The sequence below is a fragment of the Lutjanus erythropterus genome, chromosome 6 (genome assembly GCF_056507025.1).
Source record: "Lutjanus erythropterus isolate fLutEry1 chromosome 6, fLutEry1.hap2, whole genome shotgun sequence".
Classification (NCBI taxonomy): domain Eukaryota; kingdom Metazoa; phylum Chordata; class Actinopteri; order Lutjaniformes; family Lutjanidae; genus Lutjanus; species Lutjanus erythropterus.
The window spans coordinates 25,081,877-25,105,950 of NC_139322.1; the positions used below are offsets into that span (position 1 = coordinate 25,081,877).

General features: G+C 39.4%; 1 protein-coding gene across 1 annotated transcript; it reads left to right on the top strand.

The window, feature by feature from the left end:
• The first annotated feature begins 22,788 nt into the window (after positions 1 to 22,788).
• foxl2l (forkhead box L2-like) lies at positions 22,789 to 24,074 on the top strand. Its single transcript, XM_084720017.1, has one exon. The coding sequence runs from the start codon at positions 22,827 to 22,829 to the stop codon at positions 23,649 to 23,651; it is 825 nt and encodes a 274-aa protein (XP_084576143.1). The 5' UTR covers positions 22,789 to 22,826; the 3' UTR covers positions 23,652 to 24,074.

Below are 24,074 nucleotides of genomic sequence, written 5' to 3' on the forward strand. Positions count from 1 at the left end.
CGCCTTTAATGAAAAGACTTAGCATTCATGGGAAAATTAGGAATTAGGATATGTAGTGAAATAAGGCATAAATAGTGTTGTTTTAATCAGCTCTTATGCATTCAGAGATGCAGTCATGGAAAACGGAAGTTGTGCAAAGTTATGCGTTGATGAATAAGACTCCCCCTCCCAGAGCTTTCAGCGGAGCCGGTCAGTAGTTCTTCTAATCATGTGCCCATCTCAGTCTCAGGCGGCACTTGTGGTGTTAATACCTGCTGATACAAAGGCCCAGTGGAGCGGCATGTTGAGAGCGTCCCATATCCGGAGATGCTGGATTAGACTGTTCCTGAACCACTTCCTCCTGAGCCCATGAGCCGCCAGGGATTATGTCAGTGAATTTAATCATCTGCACTTGTTAGGTTAACAAGCAAAGTACAATCATATTACAAAATTCTGTCTTTTCTTTTTCCAGGCTCCTGCACAGCAGTGAGTTCCAGTCTTAGTCCTGAATTCACAGTATTTTCTCTTTATCATCTGTTTATCATGTCATTCACCTGAAAACAATAAATTTCTCCCAACACTGGAAAAAATGCCACTTCAAATATGTGCTGAGAAATTAATGCAAGGTGGGGTTTTTTTAAAATAATTACTGGGATTTTTGCCTGTAATCATAGGACAGCTGAAGGAAAGGGGACAGAAAGAGTGGGGATAACACACAGCAAATGGACCCCAGGCGGGAGTCAAACCAGTGGCTGCTGCAAAGGACCTACAGCCTCAGTACTACCAACTACGCCCCATGCAAAGTGTTTTTTGTTTCTAATAAGTAAAAAATACCAGTGGACCATGTGAAAACACATTTATTAATAGATAAAGATATTCAAAGATGCACTGTGTAAATCAAAGTCACTAAAATGTTACTTGTTGGGTGATTGTGTTTTATATTTAGCAAAATGAGATATTTCAACTATTCGCATAAAGTAGACGAATATACTTGGTAAGATTTTGATTTTTGCAGTGATAAAGGTTGGCTTGCAGGAGGCTCAAAGCTGAACTTTTCAGTCATGGTCAAAGTTTCCACAAAGTCAAAGTAAATGTTTAAGTGTTTTCAATACACATGCATTATATTGCGTCATGTGTCACCTATAACAATGACAAAAAAGTAATTTTGTAGATAATCTTAGGTGTTTTTATTTGTATTTCATAGTTGTTCTATTCCTGGAACTGTTGAGTGGCCAAGAGTGGACACAAAAACTTTTCACTGATTTGAGTTAAAACGGATCATATTCTATGGAGAAAATATTTTCTTGTTACACTTCTGATGTCCTCCTGATGCTTAGCTGGTTACTACTAAGCTGCCTGGTTTCACAGGAAACACATAACCAGTCTAGTACTCTAGCCATTTCATTGGAACTTTATATAAGTTATATGTGTGTATGCATATAACAGACAAATTACTTTGCATTTTGTTTTACATTATTTTGTTAAGAAATTAGGTCTCGGGCACAACTTCATCATCTCCATACTTCTTTTACAAGGTGCCTGGAGGAAGTAAAGGAGTTTTAAAGGTTCAAAATTTTAGCAAAACGGCACAATAAGTGTGACTGGACCCTCGTGAAATTATGCACTGGACATTCACTTTCAAAACAAATTTGAATCCTGTGTTCACACAAATCCCATTAAATCCTGGCAGCACTGAGTCATAGCCGGGCCACCGCTGCAAAATCTCTCAGAAAATCCAGAAATGAACCTGAGAACAATCCATCAAAGCTCTGAGATGCGGCCGCCTGGAACACACTGAGCGCCATGAAAGCTTTAAATCTCTTCCTCTGCAGAATCCATTTAGCATGGCTCTGCCACACTCCACCAGGGGGGTGCTGAGGCTGGATACCAGGCGTGGTACCACAGGGATAAATTATGCATCCACTGTTTCTGTGTGTGTGTGTGTATCCTTGCTTGTGTTTTCTGTGTGTGTGTGTGTGTGTATCCTTGCTTGTGTTTTCTGTGTGTGTGTGTGTGAATGTGAGTGTGTGTTGTGGATGTGGAGGATTTTCCTCCTTCTGGGACTCCTCTCCGCAGGTCCTCTCTGTCCCTCATGAGCCAGCATAAGCCTGTTGGACACACATCGGAGGGTGACGGGGAGTCACCAGGAGTGAGCCAGGCTCCCAGGGTCTTACAGGCCCTTAGAAGGAGCAGGATGACCTTTAATCAGGGATCAGAAGCCCGGGCTGCAGCTGGAGGCCCACAGGAGCCATGATTATGCCGGAGCCCCCAGGTCACACTCCCAGCTGGCCGTCCACCTTGAGCCAGGATTCTGAGGCAGCCTTAGGCCGGATGAAGCACTCAGTGCAGGCATGAGGTGTACATTTATGATGAGGCCTTAACATTAATCTGAAAGATCTTCATCCACACAGTCCACAGACATGGGTTTTGATCCATCTAAACTGACATGAGGGTTTTATTGGATTCACTTATCCTCATACTAAACTTACACATTCGTGTATTGCAATGGACAATCAAAGTCAAAAGATCGAACATTCTGGAACTGATTTAGTGAGAAACTTTTGGGTGAACTTGCTTCCATTGTTAACATGACTGAAAGCAGCGCCAAAATGAAGGAAATGAGATGCTGAAAGCTCTGCTACCCGGGGGTCAAGATATTTGCCAGATGAATCAGCGCTGAATTCTCAAATGTCTGAGGCTATCACGCATTTTTGTTACACCTCCATAAAGTTGATAAAGATAAGTATTCCACATAGCAAAATTGTCCTGGCCCAGTGACAGTTCACTTGGCCCCAATACAGCAATGAATTATGGATTTAGTTGCTATATATGGGCCATGACATAGTCATATCTCAAACAACTGTATGACCCTGCCGCTATTCTGGCCTTATGTATGATAGACCAGACAAGTTTTAGTACTGGTTTCACATATCAGCAGTAACCAAGCAAAGCTTCACTAATATACATACTTACCAAACATCAAACTGTTTACAAAACTGTAAAATATTATGTGTAGTAATGTGTACATGCATAGATAAATGGGAAAATTCAGCCAGTAAACACTAGGCCTGAACAATGAATACATGTAAACCCTGTCAAAAAAAAAAAAAAAAACAGTGCTGAAACTTGTCTGGTCCAAGATAGGTCCATAAAAGAGCCAGTTATGCATACAGTTGGCTAAGATATGGACATGTCATCAGAATCAGAATCAGAATCACTTTATTTGCCAAACGTACAAAAAAACAGGAATTTAACTCGGTCATGCAGAGCAGTGGGACAAGAAGAAAAAGTTTAAAGAGGCTAACTTAAAAAGTTAAAACGTTAAAGTTGCATACAAGAATTATGTACAAATAAGATTATATATAAGTAAGACTACTATACAAATTGAAAATAAAATGCACAAGTAAGACATGAAAAGTAAAGTACAGTATGAGTTATGCATAAGTAGAGGAAGAGGAACAGTGTATTTGATTTAGACATGAATTGTTACCTTAAAATGGGCGATTCCTATCAATCTAATAAAAGAAAATGCCAGATGAAATTTTTTCACGATTGGTGGATTTTATGGATCTTCCTGACTGATTGCCCCCTAACTTTAATAGAGGCAACAATGACAAGAAAATCTAAACCCACCAGCCCCTTTCATGCCAGGCAGCATTAACCAATTCTTGCCCAACACACACACACACACACACACACACACACACACACACACACACACACACACACACACACCACACACAACCTTTCCCCATAGACACACACACCCATAGCCACGCTACCACACGCACTCCTGCCATCTAGGGGAATGTGAACCCCTCCTCTCACCCTCTCTCCATCACCCACCACCCCAAGGATTAGCCCCCTACCCCCACCCCTCTGCACACTACCATCCCCTCTTGCCCTATTATCATATTTGATCCACAACCACCCCCCCCCACCCCTCTTACTTATTCACCCTCCCACATGCACCACCAGCAAGGCATGCCCCCTTTTCTTTGGCCACTCTCAGGGAGAAGAAGAGGAGGATGAAGAGGCAGGGGCTTTCATGGGGAACAATCTGCCAGGGAGATGAAGAATGAGCGGGCACTCAATTAAGGGCTGCCCATTGAGCCCGCGGAGTGAGCCTGAATGTGGGCCCCTCCAAAGGAATGGAGTCCCATGAATAGATTGTGGGCCTTCATGAAATATTAAAGAGCGGACGGATTTCCCACAATATTTGTACACCTCCCTTTGTGGGGATTTCTCCCTCCATTGAGCCTGAAACTGTTAACACATCCGCTCTGATGCACGGCCCGCAGACTGTGCTAAAGAGCCCCATGGTCCGAGCATCAAACGCACCCCACCCTCACCTCTCTTTCTCCCCCTGTTGCTCTGTCTGTCTCTCTCTTTGTCTTTCTCTCCCTATCTCTCCATCCTTCGCTCCCTCTGCCCATGAGCTATTCATGGAGGGGATTACAGCAGTTTTAATGACCACCTGTCTTTGCTCCAGCACTGTATTGTGCCATGCCAGGCCAAGCAGCAAGCATCTCCGACTGTCGTATTAAAGGGTCAGATTGCTAACTGGTGACCCTTGTCTCCACCAACACAAGCCTGACAGCCAGAGCCACCCAGACAGGTAACGAGCACAATTGCTCCGATCATTAATCAACCCCACGAACCCGATAATCCCATGTGTGATAAAAACAAGGCTTTAAAGGGATAGTTCGCATTTTTTTTTAAGTGGGATTGTATGTGGTGCTTATGCATAGTCAGTATATAACCTACAGTTGACAACAGTCACCAAAAAATGTACTTTGGCCATCTACAAAAAGTCACACTTTTACAAGGGATCAAATTAGACCAAAACTAGAAATTATATATTCTTTAGTAGACAGTAAACAAACATAGCTACATCTGAATTATTCACCAGACACCTAAATCATTCTCTAGTTATAAATGTAGTTCTATTAATTTAGGTTTTTACTTGGTAGATCTGGTTCATATGTTGTTTTTAAATGTGGAAGTAGCAGATTTATGATTTCACGTTAGTTTACAGTCCAGTTCTTCTGTAATGTGCCTCTAATTACACTCAAGTATAATGGACTCACAATAATAAATAAATTAAGATGCAATGGCTTCTATAGCCTAGTTTTAACTGATAAAGTAACATATTGTTTCTAGTTTTTGTCTAATTTGATACAAAGTGCAGCTTGTGACATCTTATCAGTGTAAGATTTATGGTGTCTAATTATAGTATAAATACTGTCTAAAAGTGAACATATTATGTTTAGTTTTTATCTAATTTGACTTGTAAGGTCTTATTAGTGTACTGTAAAATGAAGAATCTGTATATATTATTTATTATTATGTAAATATAATAATAAATATATATTTATTGTATTATATATTTATATTTGGGATACTTTCTGCATTTAACCTTGCTGTATGACTTTTCTGTTGGGAAACTGCCATTATCTAAGCCAAATATTGTTTTCTCCTGTGGGAAAGGTCTCTCTGACAGCCAAGTAAAGTGGTAAAAATATTCCAAATACATTGTAAGATTAAAATGTTTTATATTTTTTAAGGGGGTGCCTAAAATGTGTTGCTGCTACCCTCCACAGTAGTACATTGCTAAGTTTACTCCAGCAGGACTCATCTCTGATTTTCCAAACTGGGGAGGTGCTGACTGTCATCTACAGCGATCAGTACTTTGACTTTGGACAAGAAAACAAAAAATCTAAACCATCCCAGTAAAAGTCAACCATTGCTTCCTCCCAGCACACTCATCTTGTCATTTTTCCCTGTTTTAGCTTTGCCATTTACTATTTCATTCTCTCACTCTCTCTCTCTCTCTCTCTCTCTCTCTCTCTCTTTCTCTCTGTCTCTCTCTCTCTCTCTCTCTCTCTCTCTCTCTCTCTCTCTCTCTCTCACACACACACACACACACACAGACTGGGATGAGGTTGAGTGGAGCTGTATAGAGAGCGAGGGCTATGTGGTTAAGTAGGTGGTTAAAGCTTCCATTAGCATCAGAATGGCCACATATTCCTGCCATGAGTCAACATTAGTTCATGTCAGAATCTAGAGGCTGAGGTCGGGAAACAAACTAAAAATCTCACTGCAACCAACAAGTGTACTTCTTCATAGTTTGATTCATGGGTCAAGATGATAATTGTATGAAGTGTGTAAAGTGTAAATGAGAGTTACTGGATTGTGGTTGACTGATATGGGTTTTTCAATGGTTGCTGCTGACATTTAGAGAGCAGGGCGGCCGATGGCTGACATATAATACTGATATTACACATTTAAGTCAATATAAACCTATTTGTATTTGATCCTATCTAACTTCTTACAATAAACAAAATTATTAGTAATATATCCTGGATTTTTACTGAAGATGAATCAGCATAACACTTTTTCACACATCACATACTGTGCTGTAATCTGCATCTGCTGCCTAATTGAGGTCATATTAATTGAAGTGATTAAAAAATATATATGGCTGCACTAAAACAGTAACATTTCAGCATGTGAGAACCCTGTGGGACTCACAGACATATCTGCAAATTGCATTCAACAATCATATGTGAAAATGAACGTGGTCATTATTTGGACTCAAGTCAGACTTACAAATGTCAGATAAAAGAGACACTTGAGACTTGAAAGCAAGAACATTCAAGTCAAGTCTGACCTGACCTGACCTGACCTGGAAAAAAAAAAGCAATAAGACCATGACAGGCAGGTCTTGCAAGGTTACATATTTAATCATAAGACTTATACTCTGAAATTACTATTGATACAGCTTTGAAAGGAAAATGGTCAAACGCTGTCATTTTAATGGTCAGTGACCTGAGACCTCAGAACCACGGTGTTGACTCTCATGGAGGATTCTTGGCTCCATATGCATTTCTCTTTTGTTGATCTTGAAGAAGGCTGAAACATCATCAGAATGGAAAAGGAAACGCATATGGCACCAGATCACCCAAAACCTTTTTCTTACACAAATCTCAAGTCTACTTTGAGTTATCAGCACCTCACCTGGTGTGTGTTACTTCCTTATACAACATGATGCACCCTCTGTACCACCTGTACCATGACGCCTCCATAGAGCTGTTCTGCTCTTGTCATAAATAACAGCTACAATCTTTTTTTAAAATCTTATATTGTATGTCTGATTCTGTTCTGTCTTATAATTTTTCCTCTGCACTGTTTGCTTATTTGCTTATGAAGACTTCTGATTGATTTGAAGCTTCAAAAAACGAAAAGAAAGAAAAGAAGAGAAAGAAAAGAAATGTTTCTATTGAATTGTTGAATATATTTTTTAATGCTTGAAGTACCACAGAATGAAATTCTCATCACCTCAACATGCTTTTCTCAAAGAGGACATTTTGACTTGTCACAGTAGGAAAAGCACAGGTGTAAATCATTCAACTGATTAGGTGCTTTGGCTTCAGGGATCTAGTGTTGCTTGAATGGAACAGAGGCATTATTAATGCTATTGATTGAAAATACCTGCATATATTTAACACGTTCAGATTTGGGTAAACCCCTATCATTTAATGTAATCCATGCAAGTAATATACTATGATAAGTGTCCGCTACAAGCCAGTGATAGAAATTTCAGAGACAGATATCTCAAAACCTGTTCAGGCAGAACCGAGCAGCATCTGCATGATATCACAAGATGCAAATTAATAAACTTCGTTTTTCTCCTCATAGTTTGGGTGATCTGACCTTATAAGTCTGCCAATTTTCAGCTTGTCTACACCAATCAAGAGTTTGAACAGTGTGGGTGAGTTCAGTCAGCAGACAGCATGTGTCTGCATGGAGCTCTGCTGCCCACTCCTGCAGAGCCCCAGCTGTGGAGCACATTGGAGAGCAGGCCCGCAGGTCTGGCCTCCATATGCTGGGGTCTGGGGTCCAGGCTGTCAGTGCAGCTCCAGCACATGGAGGGCAGTCGGGGAGCACGTAGGAGGGGGGGGTTCTTGGATGGTGGTGGGAGGGCAGCCGCTCCACCAGCATTGTACCAGGAGGACAAGAGCTGAGCAGGACCCAGCAGGAGAGTGGGGGGCCTTTTCTAAAGAGCGATCAACTGGAGCTCCTTTTCTCACACCCCGCTCACTTTACCCTGCTCTGTATCTCCTCCTCACCCTCCTCCCTCCTTCCTCCATCCTCCCCTCCTCTCCTTTCCTTCCCTTGGCAGATTGATACACTGGCTGAAATGTGATTTTCTTGTATGAAACTGCATTCCCCCCCTCACCTCCCCATCCCACCCACTCATCCCACTAACCTATTCTCCGCTGGAATTAAATCGAGCCATGCCGCTTTGTTTTTCCATCATCTTGTCCACATCAAAGTCACTCATGAGAGGATGGTTAAAAAGGAGGAAGGGGCCACGGACGAGACAAATCTCTTTGGCTTTTCCCTCACACAATGGTTCTCATTTGAATTCCCCCATATATTGCTGATCACCGCGCTGAATGGTGCCCCTGATGAAGTGTTGTTTTTGTGGTTCCTCACATGAATTCCAAAGACCCCAGGGATACATTTTCCTCTTTTTGTCTTTGACTTCAAAGTTATCTGGAACGGGACATGTCGAAATGACAAAACTTGAAGGGTCACCAGGTCCAGCATTGGATGTTGTTTACCACAACCTTCTCACCAAGTCAAGGAGCATTAAAACTATGAGTCACCATGGGGAATAACAAAAACATTTTTCAGCCATTGAGGGTTTTTTAGGGCTGAGTCCATGTCACGGGCAAAACATTCTTCCTACTTTTGCTTGGGTTAAATGAAGGCCCCTTTTGTTTTGATGATCTTTTAATTCATGGGGTACACCCCCCAATGTATCAAGGCTTAAAGGATCATCAGACAACATCCTTCATCTTTGTTTTTCATGCCTGAGGTCATGGCATGGAGTTAAGAAGGCACAAAAGTGCTGCATTTTCTGCATAAAACTACATAAAAATCAAAAGTGCATAAAATCTGCCACACTCTGCTCTCTGTACAGAGTCTACTGCGCCGCATTCACAAGATAAATGAGACTTGTAATAATAAACAGTGCTATGATGAGCATTACTGTTTCTGAATGTTTTAGTTTGCAGTTTATGACAACTTTGGGGGAGATAGTATGCACTGTAGTTAGGAACAAAGTTAATGCATCATCCTGCACTACAACAGGCATTTTACAGTATGTTTCAAACATATGAAACACATGATAGTTTCAAAACATCCTCACATTCAATATCAGCATGAGATGATTCATGAATTCATTCTGCAACCTTGAAGAGTGTCAGTCTGCTGCCCTCTGCTGCCAGAAGTTAAGGTTGCACTGAGCGAGGAAAATATTCCATACTGAATTAACTACTTAAATTCATTTTATTGCCTGAAGTTAACATATTTTTGCATGTGATTTTTGTACAGGAGATTGATAATAGATGTTACATAACTAATATTTCATACGCAATCATCGATTCATAATACACCAGTCTGGTGTAGTGTACTTTGCTGTCTTTGCTGTCACTAATCACTCAGCTTTCAGTTTGATTAGTTTAAAGGGACAAACAGAAATTTCACCCCAGAATCTAAAATACATATTTTTCCCCTGGCCTGTAGTGCTGTTTATTTAATTTTTTTTTTTTTTTTTTGGTGGGACTGGATATGGAGATATTGGCCCAAGAGAGACCTTCTCTCCAGTAGAATGGTACTAAATGGCACAAAATGGTACAAAAAAAAAAAAAAAAAAATTAAATCTGAAAAATTAAAAACTAGTGTCCCTGGTATAAGAAGGAAAACAGAGAGGAAAAAGATTATTTCTTTTTTCTTGCATTTTGAGAATAAATTTTAAATATCAAGAATAAAAGTCAAATACCATTTCAACTTTACTCCCAACAATTTGTTTTTTTCTTCACATAAATCTTCCTCATCTCATTTTTAAATAAATAAATAAATAAATAAAAAACTTTCTCCCCTCATTTTTCTCTTATGCCTGACCATGACCCCTCTGTAACCCCAAACTGTATTTTCTTCTTTATTTCTTTTTCCTTTTTCTTTCTTTCTTTCTTTCTTTCTTTCTTTCTTTCTTTCTTTCTTTCTTTCTTTCTTTCTTTCCTCCTCCCAGGATCAATAAAGGCAAACTTCAAATACCATTTTTATGATGCACATTTGATACATATTATAATATTATATCTATAGTGAGTATTTATTTCCTGTATCACTCATTAAACGTAGTACATGGTAATTTGAGTTATAGGGTGTTAAGACTGTGGCCTTCACTGACCCTCCATCTCAGCATTTCATTTTACAGAGATCAGCCTCAGCTGATTTACGGTTGTACCTTCTGTACTTCTCCACAAGATGGTGCAGGAGAGAAACAAATGGACAATTATTAAACGCATACTGGGTAAATAAAAAGGAGGTTGTCAAAGCAAACAAGGCAGATAGTGAGCACATCCAACTTCAGCTGAGTCCTGAGAGGACTGTAGACATCTTTTTCTCTTTTTGAAAAAATGTTTATTGCAAAAAAAAGTAAGTATGAGGTAAGAAAAATGTATGTCTTGTATGAGTGACTGTCCTTTTTTTACGACACGTTTCATAAAGTGAATGGGGACAATGGCTGTCATTTTGTATCATGTGATCTCATTGTAGCTGTCATTTATGTCTGCCTGCTTTTGTTCACATATAACTTTGCCTGACATAGAGATTGTCACTGGGAAAACTGCATCAGATACAAATTAGGAGATTTGAACGTTTCAGTGTGCAGACAACCTTTCCATTTCTTTTGAATAGTTACATTCTGTTTTTTTACTGGGAATTTGAACCACGTACGAGAAATTATATCCTTTTTTTTTTTTTAAACAAGCAACCTGCAATATATTTTTACAGCAATAAAACTAACAAAGTGAGAGAAGGATCTTAAAAGTTTGTTAGGAAAAGTAAAAACTAAAAATATTGTCTTGTGGGAACATGCATAGTGATTATTCAGGCAACGCTGGTATTTGGCAGTGTCGTTATCATGTGTGATCTGACATCAGTCACATACCTCATGCCAACAGGGAGAGGCTCAGTGAGTTTGATAGAGATCATTTGTCAGTGAGATGTAACAAACGTCACTGCTATCTCAGATCTGCGTTTGTATTCCCAGTTGTTATGTGGAAAGAAGCGAGAGCGTACTGTGGCAAAACTTTGCATAACTGCTTCTAATGAAAGGCACACATGTGTCAACAGGTTGACAACAAGTTAAACAGGAAGCCTGTATGTTTGACTCTGTCCAGTAGTTATTCAATAAGAGGCTAAATTGTACCTATAGATGTGAATATCAGCAAAGTGCTTAAAATGCAAAACACGTATATTAAAAACATTGTGAGGTTAACTAAGGTTTTTAATCTGCACTGTCAATCATCATACAGGGATTTAATGGAATCAACCATAGATGGAATCTTTTATCATTAAATTCACATAAGTAATATTACTACTGGACCAATAAGCCTCTTTTTCAGGGGCACATTCACGACTGTATGCTGAAGGATCTTCATGATTCCTAATTCTTCAGAAATCCTGAAAAACTTTATAAACAGGCTCCACACCAGAGACAGAGACAGAGACAGAGACAATACCTCAAGAACACATTCAGGGAATTTCTTCAATCTTGGCACAAATGACCACTTCAAGGATGAACTGATTAAATTATGGTGGATAAAGGTCAAAGGTCACCGTCACCTCGCAAACCACCTTGTTGGCCATAACCATAACTAAGAATTTATATGGTAATTATGACACAATTTCACAGAAATATTTAATTGGAGACTAAAGTGCTGTGGAATCACTACTTACATTTAATGAGTTTTATTTAATTGTAATTATTTACAGTTGCTGCAAAAAAAGCATTTCAGTTACTAATCAAAATGTTGTTGATTGCAAAGGGGTTAACTCAAAATATTCTTTTTGCCTGTTAGAGATCTGCGCTCTTCTTGTTTGATTTGTTTTAGGAAAGATGGATTACTCTGGAGTAAAAGCATATCAGGCAAGGTGCTACAAACCATGATGAAATACTTTGCTGGTGATTAGTACATCATAGTGATTTTGGAAAATGGTGAGACTTTGTCACTGTAATTGTAATTCCATAAAAAGTCATTTTTGGTGGTTCTTGTACTTTTATGGGTAGGTTTGCATTACATTATGTAATTTCCTGAGTAGCCTAATGGAATTAATATCCAGGCCTTTCATCTGCATATTTGTGGCCAATAAGGCTCGCTGATCGCAAACAGTGATTGATTGACTGATTATATTGAAAACCATCACATGTGGATGAAAACAAAGCCTGCATCAGGTACAGGATGGAAATGTGACTGTGACCACAGAGCAGAACAGAATAATTTAGACTGAAGATTTGGAGAAACCAAAACCCCATTCTGGTGAAGTATACTGCATTAAACATCAGTGGTTAAAAAGTAAGTAATAATACTAATACATAGTTTTAAAATGAAGGAGATATTTACTGTAATAAATCATAAGATGACCATGACATATCATCAGAGATCAACTTATAAACTCGAGTTCTTCTAAGTTGGTAATTAAGTCTTTTGACTTGAAATGATGAGTTGAATGAATGAACTGTGCAGTTATATCAACTCATTAAATTAAGTTTCTAAAGGAACATCATGAGCATCTCTGCAGACTTCCCAGAATTTGCATAGAGACCCCCTCTCCAAAGAACCTTCTTTTTTATAGTCACAAGAAAACATATGATGAAAACTTGCTGTGTGTCTCTAATACACTTTAAGATAAGTCACGGTTACTTGTTTCCTCGAAACCATGATGAAGGTTAGTATTGAATGAGTTAATTAAAAGTTGATCATTGTAATAACTATTAAATGTTCTAAATGTTTGTCAGTGTGACTGAAGAGTTGTTGGTTCAGCTTGACATCTTAACCTTACAGAACAGGTTTTGAATCATTTCAAAACCACCACAACTTCTCTTTTCAAACTCAGTCAACCTAAGATTTTGCAGCAGCTCAGGCACTAACTTCTTTAAGTTAAAACAAACTCTTAGTTTGGTTTAGTTTTACAGTGTTAAACTGTTATCATGCGATCTATCACTGAGGAATCCTTGCTGACTTTATCTTGGCAGAGACTGTATTTTGGTAACTGACAGGAGAGTGCAACAATGTTATTTTTACCTTAAACCTGAGACTGAGACATTTAGTCTCCACCACGAAGACAAGTATCAGTCCATGATTGATAACAGCTATTACCTACTCATAGACAATCTTACAAACCATCTAAGATTATACAGTGGATGTGTCATAAAATTAACCACATGTAAGGTTTTATGTCAAAGAACAAAGATCTGACAAAGTGTCAATCACACACACTAATATTTATCATCTTCTCTGAGTACGTGTGATAGCCTCCGTTTAGGCAGCCATCTATGCAAACAATAGAGAAGTTGGCTTGAAGCTGGGAGTGGTTTACTGGAGATGTAGGCTGCAAGGCTAGACTGGCACTGAGCTGGCTGACAGGCCATCATGTAGAACTCTACAAAGAGATGCATTGTGGGAGTAGGCATGGTTCAATGACATTGTGAACTGAACAGGGAACCTGTATCTCATCACCTGTGAGAGAGCCGCACCTACCATGGGAATTCAGCCAACAAGCAGCGTCAGAGGAGTGAAAGAAATGATAACATTTATCACCTCTGAAATGTCCATATGTGCACCTATTTTCTTGTGGGGGGACTCTGACTCTGTTTTGACTCCGATGTTGACTTTTTGTCAGTCTGAGCGCCCATCACATCAGATCAAGTGTGTTGTTTGGTCTGTCACTAACAGAGGGAAGTCAGGTTTCCTGTAATCTGTGGATTAGGGAGGTCTGGGAGTGGTGCCTAAAATGACTACTGTACATCGAGGAGTTGGCTGTGGTCTGCCATATGCACTTGTGTTTAAACAGAAGCCACAACACATACTGTCATTTCCTTTTATCACTGATCGCAGCTTTACAGGTGCCCTGGTGAGTCAGATTTCATACGTGTTCGCCCACTGCAGTCAAACTACACGTTTATGTTGTGTGCATGTAATCAGGTCCTGTTGACATATTTTAAAAGCCACAGGAAGAACCTGACTGAAACCAAACTAAAATTTTGAGATGTCATAAGTTTGTTTTTTGTTTTTTGTTTTTTGACATTATGACACAGAAAAGCACAGGTGTAAATCACAACATCATTGATGGCTGAATTCCATGTAGGTGTTCTGTGTGTCCTCAATTTCAGCACTTGGTGCCAGCAGTTACTATTACAATATCAAAATCAAAAAGAAGAAAAAAGACAGACTGGGCACGAGATGACAATGTCATTCTCTTCAAAGAATACAGGAAGCATAAGAACATAATCCAAAGTAAAGTTAACCCAGTCATAACAAATACACATAAGAAGAAGATGTAGCAAGAAGTAACTGACAAAATTAATATGATAAAACTTGCTGTGAAGCAAATTGTAGATGAAGTGATGAAGAAATATCAAAATATTATTGTGAGAGTAAGAGAGCTGATTGACACTGACAGGAGTTGCCAAAAAGTTGTGAGGTTCAATAAAATGATAGAGCTATGTTAACATTTGGCAAGTTGGCCACAAAGTTGCAAGTACTAACGTCAAATATACTCTCTAACAGGAATGCACCCGAATTCAAATACTTTAATCAGGAAAGCACAAACAATGCAATGAAATTCTTCTATCTGAAGTTACTCATTATTTTTCATAAAAAGTCAGCTCCATGATTACTTCAGAATGGTAAAAAATGTTCTCACCTTCCATGATTAGTCGCTGATTTGACACACCAAGATTAATCAATTGAAGGATACTCTTATAAATTTGCATATCGTTAGTGTAAAGACTTTCTATTTCCAATGCAAAATATAATCTTTTGATTTATAAAACATTTTTTTCAGTTTCTGACTTTTCAATAGCCCCAGGTAAAGGGGAGGTGTTGGGCTTCAGATAGTTCATAAAAATTAGTTTAGCTTAAAATAAAAAGAGAGAGAAAGAGAGAGTAGTGAAAGGTACATTATGAAGATGTGGAAATATATTTCATTATTAATTATATACCAATTCTAAATCATTTTGATGCATTATAGCCACTATATTAGGTATTAGGTATAAATCATTTGCCCAATTAAATGTGACTTGTCTTCCTCTTCTTCTATCTGAATACAGAGACAGTTAATTTTGTTAGTTGAACAAACCGAAATACAGATATGAATAATGACGTCACTGTGCACCTGTACTCTCTAACCAGTTGCACATCGCTCAGTGTCCAGTGGGTTTTTCCCTGAAGTGAAAAATGTGTCTTGGTATCTGTTCCTCCTCTTCAGTCCACAAATTCAGCCATTGTTCCACAGATAATTTCACTTTTTAAGTGACTGTAATATCTCCTTTTGCTTTTCTGAGGAAAATGGTCACTGAGGACCTTCAAGCAAAACATAAGGAAATTCTTAAGTAGCTGAGGGCAAACGCTTATTTTCCTTTCCATCCCAAGATAATCAATCCTCATTTTTTCATCCTTAGATGAAGGGAAACCTTAAACTGTAAGTAGTTTTATGAAACTGGGCAAAGGGTCCTGGTATTGTACGTGCTGACTCACTGTCATGGATCACTGAGACACCAGAGCCATCATCAATGTTATATGTAACACCTGTGCTTTTCCAACTATGACAAGTCGAAACTGAACTAACACAGAATTTTAACCAAAAGAAACTCAAAAGATTATATTAATTTGTTTTGTTTTATTGGTGTGGAAACAGTTATGATTAATAATTAACAACTTTATTTTTAAGTAATGAGCTACCAGGACGATGATCTTCTTACTGATCTGTTTAGTGAGATTCTTGAGGAGGAATTTTAAAGCTGCAGCTGAGAAAATGTCTGCAGCTGGACATCACTCTTCACACTTACAAACGTCAGGGTGTCCTGTTGCTGCAGTGTCAATAGGGTGTGATCATAAGCAGCCTCGTAGCACACACACACATACACACACGCATACACACCCTCCATGTCAGTCTTCAGGAAGAAAGAAGTAAAGGTGTTGAGCCACTTGATCTGTTAAGACGAGTTGGTGTTCTGGACTACTGCAGCTGTGTAGTCACCATCTGTGCATAAAAGGTATTTGTGGTATGACTGCAGGGAAACTCCTGATTGTAGCAGGCTGAAAGTCATTGCTTTCCTCTTTCGAGGGCTCATCCCCACTGACTTGCTAAAAGCCTGTGTGCAAGCAAAAGTAGCCTTCTCAAACGTAAAAAATAGTCCAACATATATAAGTGAAGTCACTCAGTAACTTTGTTTTGAAAAGTAAATAACTTTTTTTTATTATAGTCATTTGTGTATAATCACCTACAAATAAGAATCATGTTTTCGTTACCTTAGAATGAGCTGTTTATGTCTATGGGGCTTCAGCTCCTCCTCCTAGACTGGACAAAACAAACACTGGCTCTGTGGGCCACCACTGGTTCTCCTGCAGGCGTGGAAGAGGAGATTGAGACGAGGTGTTTGCAATCTGCAAGCTCACCACTAGATGCTTCCAAATCCTACACACTGGTCCTTTAAAAACAGCGTTGCATTAGTGCCATTACAGAGTTTGTTCAGATGTGTTATTAGCTAGTTAGTGCCCAACATTTTTCTCAGACTCAAAAAGACTTTCAAACTCACCACGCAGTGTGTTTTACAAGTGAGCAGTTAGACAAATGTAATGGAGAGAGAAATACCCCCCTGAAAGTTAGTGGAGCAGAAAATATCACAAAATTAAAATACTCAAGTAGAGTACAAGTAAATAAGTCAATAAATAAATAAAGCTTGTGTCACAGAATATTGTATATTACATTGTATTGTCTTTCTAAACGATTATAGTAGTAGAAATCTGCATTTAACTGTGTGATAAAAATGTTACAAAAAAAACATGATATAGTTAACAGCCTCACAGCCATGAACCCCTCAACTTTTCTGTCAGTGTAACAGTAACAGAATAACCATCATCATATAAACAGAAACACTGAATATTCTGTCAACATGGTTGTGAATTGACCTATACTATGGCATTGTTTTTACAGAGGGTTTCATTAGTGATTTTTTCCGAAGTCCTTACATCTTCCAATAGCATTAGGAATGGTATCTGTTATATCTCTCCATTAGAAAGAAATAACCAGAAAACGTCAAAGACAAACTTGTCCTTGAAAGAGTTTGATCAGATATGCTGTGAGGGTCTTAAATGATGTGGGAATAGAGAGACAGAGAATGCCGTGGGATTCAAAAAAACGTGTCATATTGAAAATAAAAAAGACAGACCTTTAAATACTCTGCTTGTTCAGAACAGATCGGATCAATTATATTTTATAGTCAACTTGAGCGCTGTGTTCAGGTCACACTTGATGGCTGATTGAAGATGTTTGCAGGCTGCAACTCTTCATTTCTTCTTTTGTCCAAACCCAGTATTCATGATCTTTGTTTCTGGCAGTTTTGCTGCATTCTTCTTTAGTCTCAGATAGCTTAAACTACACAGATTGTGTTTAGCCTGGCGCCTCACTTCGCTCATATGACATCAGGAGGTAAATCTAGCTCTCTCTGTGAGGAAAAAGGACAGTGGGTTGTCCAGTTTCCTTTTGTCATTTTTATTAAAAACTGAGAAATCAGAGAGGAGAGCATATGAGCCATATGCCTCTATCAAGATTCATTCCTGCCCTGTGTGTGAGCATAAGTTGCTCCAGAGTCAGGAAAAGTCACTCCTTAAATCTTATTGGCCACGAAGTCTGAATTTTATAAAGAAAAAGCCCCAAACACCTTGCAACGGTCTGATCTCTACTTTGATTACGTGCACGAGACAAAACTTTGCTGCACTATTATAGCAAATGGTAAAGTCCAGATGTCTTGTGCATCATTTCGTATGCATTTATTTGTCATGTCAGAATGATAGGTTTCATGATATGAGATCAATAATAATTATCATTGTAATTATAATGGCCTATACAATATTTTTTAAGAGTTCAGTGTAAGACCAATTAATACCCTCACAGTGATAACAATGGTCTGCCTACAATACTGTCTAATCCTTGCCAAATTTGCCTTCCACTAGTTGCTCGCTTTTTGAGATCTGTGTTTCCCTATCAGTTCAAGGGAGACAGACTGTCTGGTGTGAGCAGGTGATCATTATCTACCCTCCACAGCGGACAGACAGGCCTGCTGTTCATGCCTCACTGTATGTGGGTGGTATGCTGGGCTCTGATACCTGCAAGCCTAAATACCTCTCTGCCCTGTAGCAGACTGAGGAGAGTGTGTAGATCCCAGGGCCCTATGTCTATGCCCCAACCATTAACCTTAACTTATTATATACTACATGGGGCTGGGGAACATAGGACGCTGGAAACACTGCTTATGGAATTAAGTTACTGATAAATACACTGTGACAAATTCCTACAATTTTCACAGCATTATTATTGTAAAATTAAGAAATCCTTACTCTATAATATGTATATGCCAGTTTCTATTGTTTTTACTGCATGAGTACTGTAAACTGTAATTTTCCTGCATAATTTAAAATACAAACGGTTTCTTATTTTGGTATGAAGAAGGCAGAAGAGGACCTGACTTTCCTCCAGTCCAGGTAAGTGTCACAAATTATGAGAATACTTAAATGGGTTTTTGTTGTTGGCCACCTGCTTTTCTCCAAGTAATTGTATTGCAAGAGTAAACTACTACTAAAAATTCCCCACTTTCTTCAGCCTTTGGAGGGGAACCCCAAAACCACGCTGATCTATGGAGCGTTTAGCGAATCAAGGGTTCCTTTCCGGACATGAGCAGGGGGACAGGCTCACTGTTGCAGAGGGAGGTCAGTTGTGAGTTTCTATGGTTACAGTGACGCCCTCACTTTGAAACTTTCTGTGGGTTGGATCTTAAAGTGTGAGTGAGCTTCTCTCACTTTTTCTGACTGGATCTCCAGATCGAGACGTTCATAAAAAATATGTAAACAGTTTGAGCTCCTCTCTCACTCTCTCTCCTGATCTCAAGCTCAGTGTGTTCAAATACAGAGTCAGAGGAGTGTCATAAAAAAATTAAATCTGTGAAAAAATAAGAAAAGAAATGTGGAGATCTACATAGTTATTTTGATCTTGTAAATATTTAAATAGTCTGAACAATATGGATGTTTTTCAGCTGATATGATAACTATGTGCTTCACATACCAATAAAATAACTGATGATTTCAGAAGTTTGAATTTTTTTAAAAAGGTTCCTATAATCTGTAGTTTTTACCTTGATTTAAAAAACTAAATTTAATACTCCACAGCTCTGATCAAACCAAATCTGACTGACATCACTATGACAACAAAAATAAAGAACAACTCTGACTCTTCCATCCATCCATTTTCTGTAACCGCTTATTCCCAAAGGGTCATGGGGGGCTGGAGCCTATCCCAGCTAACATTGGGCAAGAGGCGGGGTTCACCCTGGAAGCCAGTTCATTGCAGGGCTGACACATAGAGACAGACAACCACTCACACTCACATTCACAACTATGGGCAATTTAGAGTTAACCTAGCATGCATGTCTTTGGACTGTGGGAGGAAGCCAGAGAACCCAGAGAGAACCCACGCAGACACAGGAAGAACATGCAAACTCCACACAGAAAGGCCCTGCCCCAACCAGCTGGGGGATTGAACTCAGGACTCTGACTCTTCAAATATTCATTTATTTTTGCATGAAAAAACTTTAAACATACTTTTACTTTTATGGAACATTTTAACAAACAGGATCAATAACCAGCAAAACCTGATAAGTTGAGCAAAATTAACAGGACATGAAATACACACTCTAGAGTTTGAGTTCAGTGACTGCCTGTCTTACTGTCTGCCAGACTCCATTAACATTTTGTTGAATTTAACCGTCATAAACATCTACGTCTTCTACAAGATTATTAATGATTTCATAGGACTCATAAACAGACACTAACTCATTCAGAGAACATTCAACATTAATTTGAACTCTGATTAGCAGAATGGATTAGAAAACACCAGGACTGGAGTGAATCGTGAAAACAACAGCACAGGCAGAAAGAATTTGTTCAGATAACTAGTGAAAGTGAAAAATGCTTCTGAAACAAACTGTCCAGTTAATGAACTATCCAGTTAAAAAACAGACTCATCTGGCCTCTGTAGTGTCTGTTGGTCTTTATTTAGATCAGGGCTGCCCAAAGTAGGTAATCTATCTCTCTCTCTCTCTCTCTCTCTCTCTCTCTCTCTCTCTCTCTCTCTCTCTCTCTCTCTCTCTCTCTACATATTTATATATACATATATATACATATATAAGATATAAATTGTTATGTATGCTGTTTTATTTTTGTTTGCTGTCTCCTTTGTCTCCTCTCGCACCTTTCCTGTCTACTTTCACCTGTCTTGTCCAATAGAGGCAAAAGCCCCCAAACTAATCTGAAAAACTCATTCAACAGATTCCCTGATTATTAATTAATTTTCATAATCTGAGTAGACAGGTAGAGTGATTTCTTGCACGGGAGGGTAAGGGAGCTTGGGATGTTAGTATCATTTTGTATCTTAACTACGTTAATTTTCAGTTTTGGCTCTTGAAGGGAAAAAGTTTGTCCACCCCCTGATTTAGATACTCCAAACAGTCCATGTTCCCTCACAAACAGCAGTGAGCTCAAGTTAAACCTGCCTGTTTGAAGTCCTAGAGCAGCTTTAATCCTCTATCAATCCAGAACAGGGTAAATACGACTAATAAAACTGTGCAGTCACTTTAAATTAAGTTTAAAAAGGTGTTTTAGTTTGGGGCTGGTTATGGGCCTTTTAATGTTTATTCATTTTGTCTGATAAATAATGTTATTAGTAATGCTTGTCCATTAACTGGCCCCCGGCCCCTTGTCATTTTTTGCAAGAGGGGCCCTCAGGCAAAACAAGTTGAGTGTCCCTGGTTTACAGGCGCCTCCTGTGACCATTACCTTGATAATACTATGTTGTGAAGATCTTGATGTATCGTCAAACAACGTTGCCATGGCAGCACAGCGAAGGTCAATGTTTCGCTGACACACAGGAAGATGCATTAACTTACATTTACTTGGTCCAATCTGTCTGGAACTTCACTTCTTCAGTATTAGTCCAGGCCTGAACATATGATATGAGTTTTGTTGATGGAAAAAGCCAGATGGCTTGATCACACCCTTTAAAGCTCAGCCCCAGTGGCATATTTCACCAACATGAACGAAAATCAGTACACACGTATCCTGACAGATGCACAAAAAAGTCTCCTGAACACAAAGGCTAAACCCAACAAGAAGTTGGGCATTTTGAATTTCATGGTCAATTTCAGTGTTTTACAGGCATTGTATTTTAACAAACTCCTACTACAGAAATAATACAGTTGACTTAAAAATAAGTTTGTGCCATCTAGACTACTTTGCGATCCAAAGTTATTAAAAGATTTGATCAGCGTTTAACAGTGTGGCTGCGGCATGGCATCATAGCATATTCTGGTTGGATATTCTGAATTGGGCCTTATGGTTTCAGGAACATTCTTTGGACAAACAGCAACTCCAGAATATGAGTTTCAGTTGGCGTTTTTACAGCAGTTTGTGACACACTTCCTCTTCTGCTCTGTGCTGCAAATAGCCAACAAATAGTATTTACAGCAACTTACCAACTAATTGCTGCCACTAAGTAACTGAAAATTTTACAGCGTTCTTTTTACAGTGCAAATAAATAAATTAGGCTATGGCAATAAAAAAGGCAATACATATGTAGATACATGTAAACATAAATATATAAATCTAACAAGTAAATAATTAAATAGGTTGTTATCTTAAAAAGAGTTTTTCAAAGGACTATTTTTATTTCAGGGGACTTTTATTTTGTAGTACCTCATTTACTGACTCCAGGGAACTTTTATATTCCTTCATTATATAGTCATTCCATGAATCATGCCTTGTCATGTTTTCATTATCTGCCATATAAAATCTAGGAAACATAGAACCAGAATCAGCTCAGAGGCACATGATAGTTATCACTTATCTTGTGTTTCTGATGGGCCTATGAGTTGATACAGTGTGCTAAGCAAGGGTGTGTGTCCTGTGTGTCCAAGGGTAGCAGATCAATGAGTGTGTCTGTCTGTGTGAGTGCCTCCAACCCTCACATATAAATCAGGGTTTGTAAATTTCAGAATTTTTAATGGACTGTAATATGGTATCTCTATTTGCAAGCTTATGAGACAAGTGTTTCAATGTACCTTTATCAATAAAAAATATTTTTAAAAAATCTTTCAGGGCTTATTTGTTCACTGATGATCAAAAACTTAGTTTACAGTTATTTTGTAATGGGCCATTCCCTCCAAAGTTTTTCACACGATTGTGCTTGTATAACCTGTATGACAGCAAACATCTTTCTAATATTAACAGAAACGTTAAGTTTTAGACGGTTCTCTTTCTTTTTCTTTTCTTTACACATTGTAATAACACAGAGCCGAATAACAAATTTTCAGCAGTTAGGGCGACTAAATGTACAAAACAAAAATGCTTTACTTTAGTGAAAAGTCAATGTTACCATTTGTTACAAATGACTTTTAATCTATTGTAAAGGCATGGGGCACTTAGTCTTTGATTGTCTCGCTTCAAAGTGGCAGTTTTTTTTAAACAGTGGTGTGACCCCTGTTTCAACCTAAACAAGTCCCGTACAGCTGTGAGAAACTCGGCGAGATGAAAGAAGGCGCTCTGTACCTGTGGGAGGAGTGAGTGCACCTGCGGACACAATCACAGCGCTGCCTTGCTTAGCGGCACTCTGTAGCTTTTTACCCCGGCAGGAGGACGAGCACAAGCGGATATACCTGAGCCATGGATGCAGCGGAAAAATCCCCCGCTGAGCAAGGAGTGCAGCTCCTGGACATCAGCTCCAACCCGAACCCTCCTGCTGCTGCTGCTGCTGCGGAGCCCACAGGGGCGCAGGAGACCGAGCAGCACCCGGAGAAGCCGCCGTATTCATACGTTGCTCTAATCGCCATGGCGATAAAGGAGAGCCAGGAGAAGAGACAGACCCTGGGCGGAATATATGACTTCATCATCTCCAAGTTCCCCTACTATGAGAAGAATAAAAAAGGTTGGCAAAATAGCATACGGCACAATTTATCTCTGAATGAGTGCTTCGTGAAGGTGCCCAGGGAGACCGGAGGGGACAGGAAGGGCAACTACTGGATGTTGGACCCGGCCTTTGAGGACATGTTTGAGAAGGGGAACTACCGGAGGAGGAGGCGGGTGAGGAGACCCTACAGACCCCCGAGTGTGCCTTACCTGCCCGGGAACCCTGTGGACTATCCGGAGCCGCTTTACCTGCAGCCGTATGTGGGCTCCTGGGGTCTGCGCCAGCCCAGCTCCCCCCAGCCGGTCGGATACCCAACAACCTCCCAGGTCATCGCCGGGCACACCCGCAGCGTGTCCCCCAGCGGCCCGGTCAGCTCCTACTGCCCACCCCCTCACTTCCACCACCCTGCCTACGCGGTCCACCACCGACACCCACCCGTGCTGGTTCCCCACAACGGGTGTCCTTACGGCGGGGTGACCCAGCCGATGAGTCCCGACGGAGGCACCGTCTCCGTGGCGTGCAACTACCAGCAGTTCACCTCGTATGCAAGGCAGGGGGAAGCTTATTCCTTTGACCTGTAGGGTTTGAGTTATTCTGAACACTGACAGCCAGTTCCTGGACTCAAAGTTCACCTGTTTCAGTCCCGCTGTCATTCGTTTGTCAGGTAAAATTTATTGTTTGTTGGTTTAATAATTGTTCCTGCTGTGTAAACTGTTGGTTTACTTGGGTTCAAATGCAAACAAATTAAGTCAGTACTGATCAAGTGAACTACAGGAAGACGGATGGTTTAAGTCTGAGGCTTAGTTTATGCCTCTTTTGTTGGACAATCATTTTGCAACTAAATAAAAATGTTTTCTTTGTGTTTTTTTAAAGTTTTATTTTGTTTTTCACTTTTATTATTTTCTCATTTCTGTTATTTTTGGAAATGCCTATACATTTGTACTTCTATGTTATTTATTAATTTTCTCTGTTTTTTCTCGAGCTGCTATGCAATTGAAGCACAT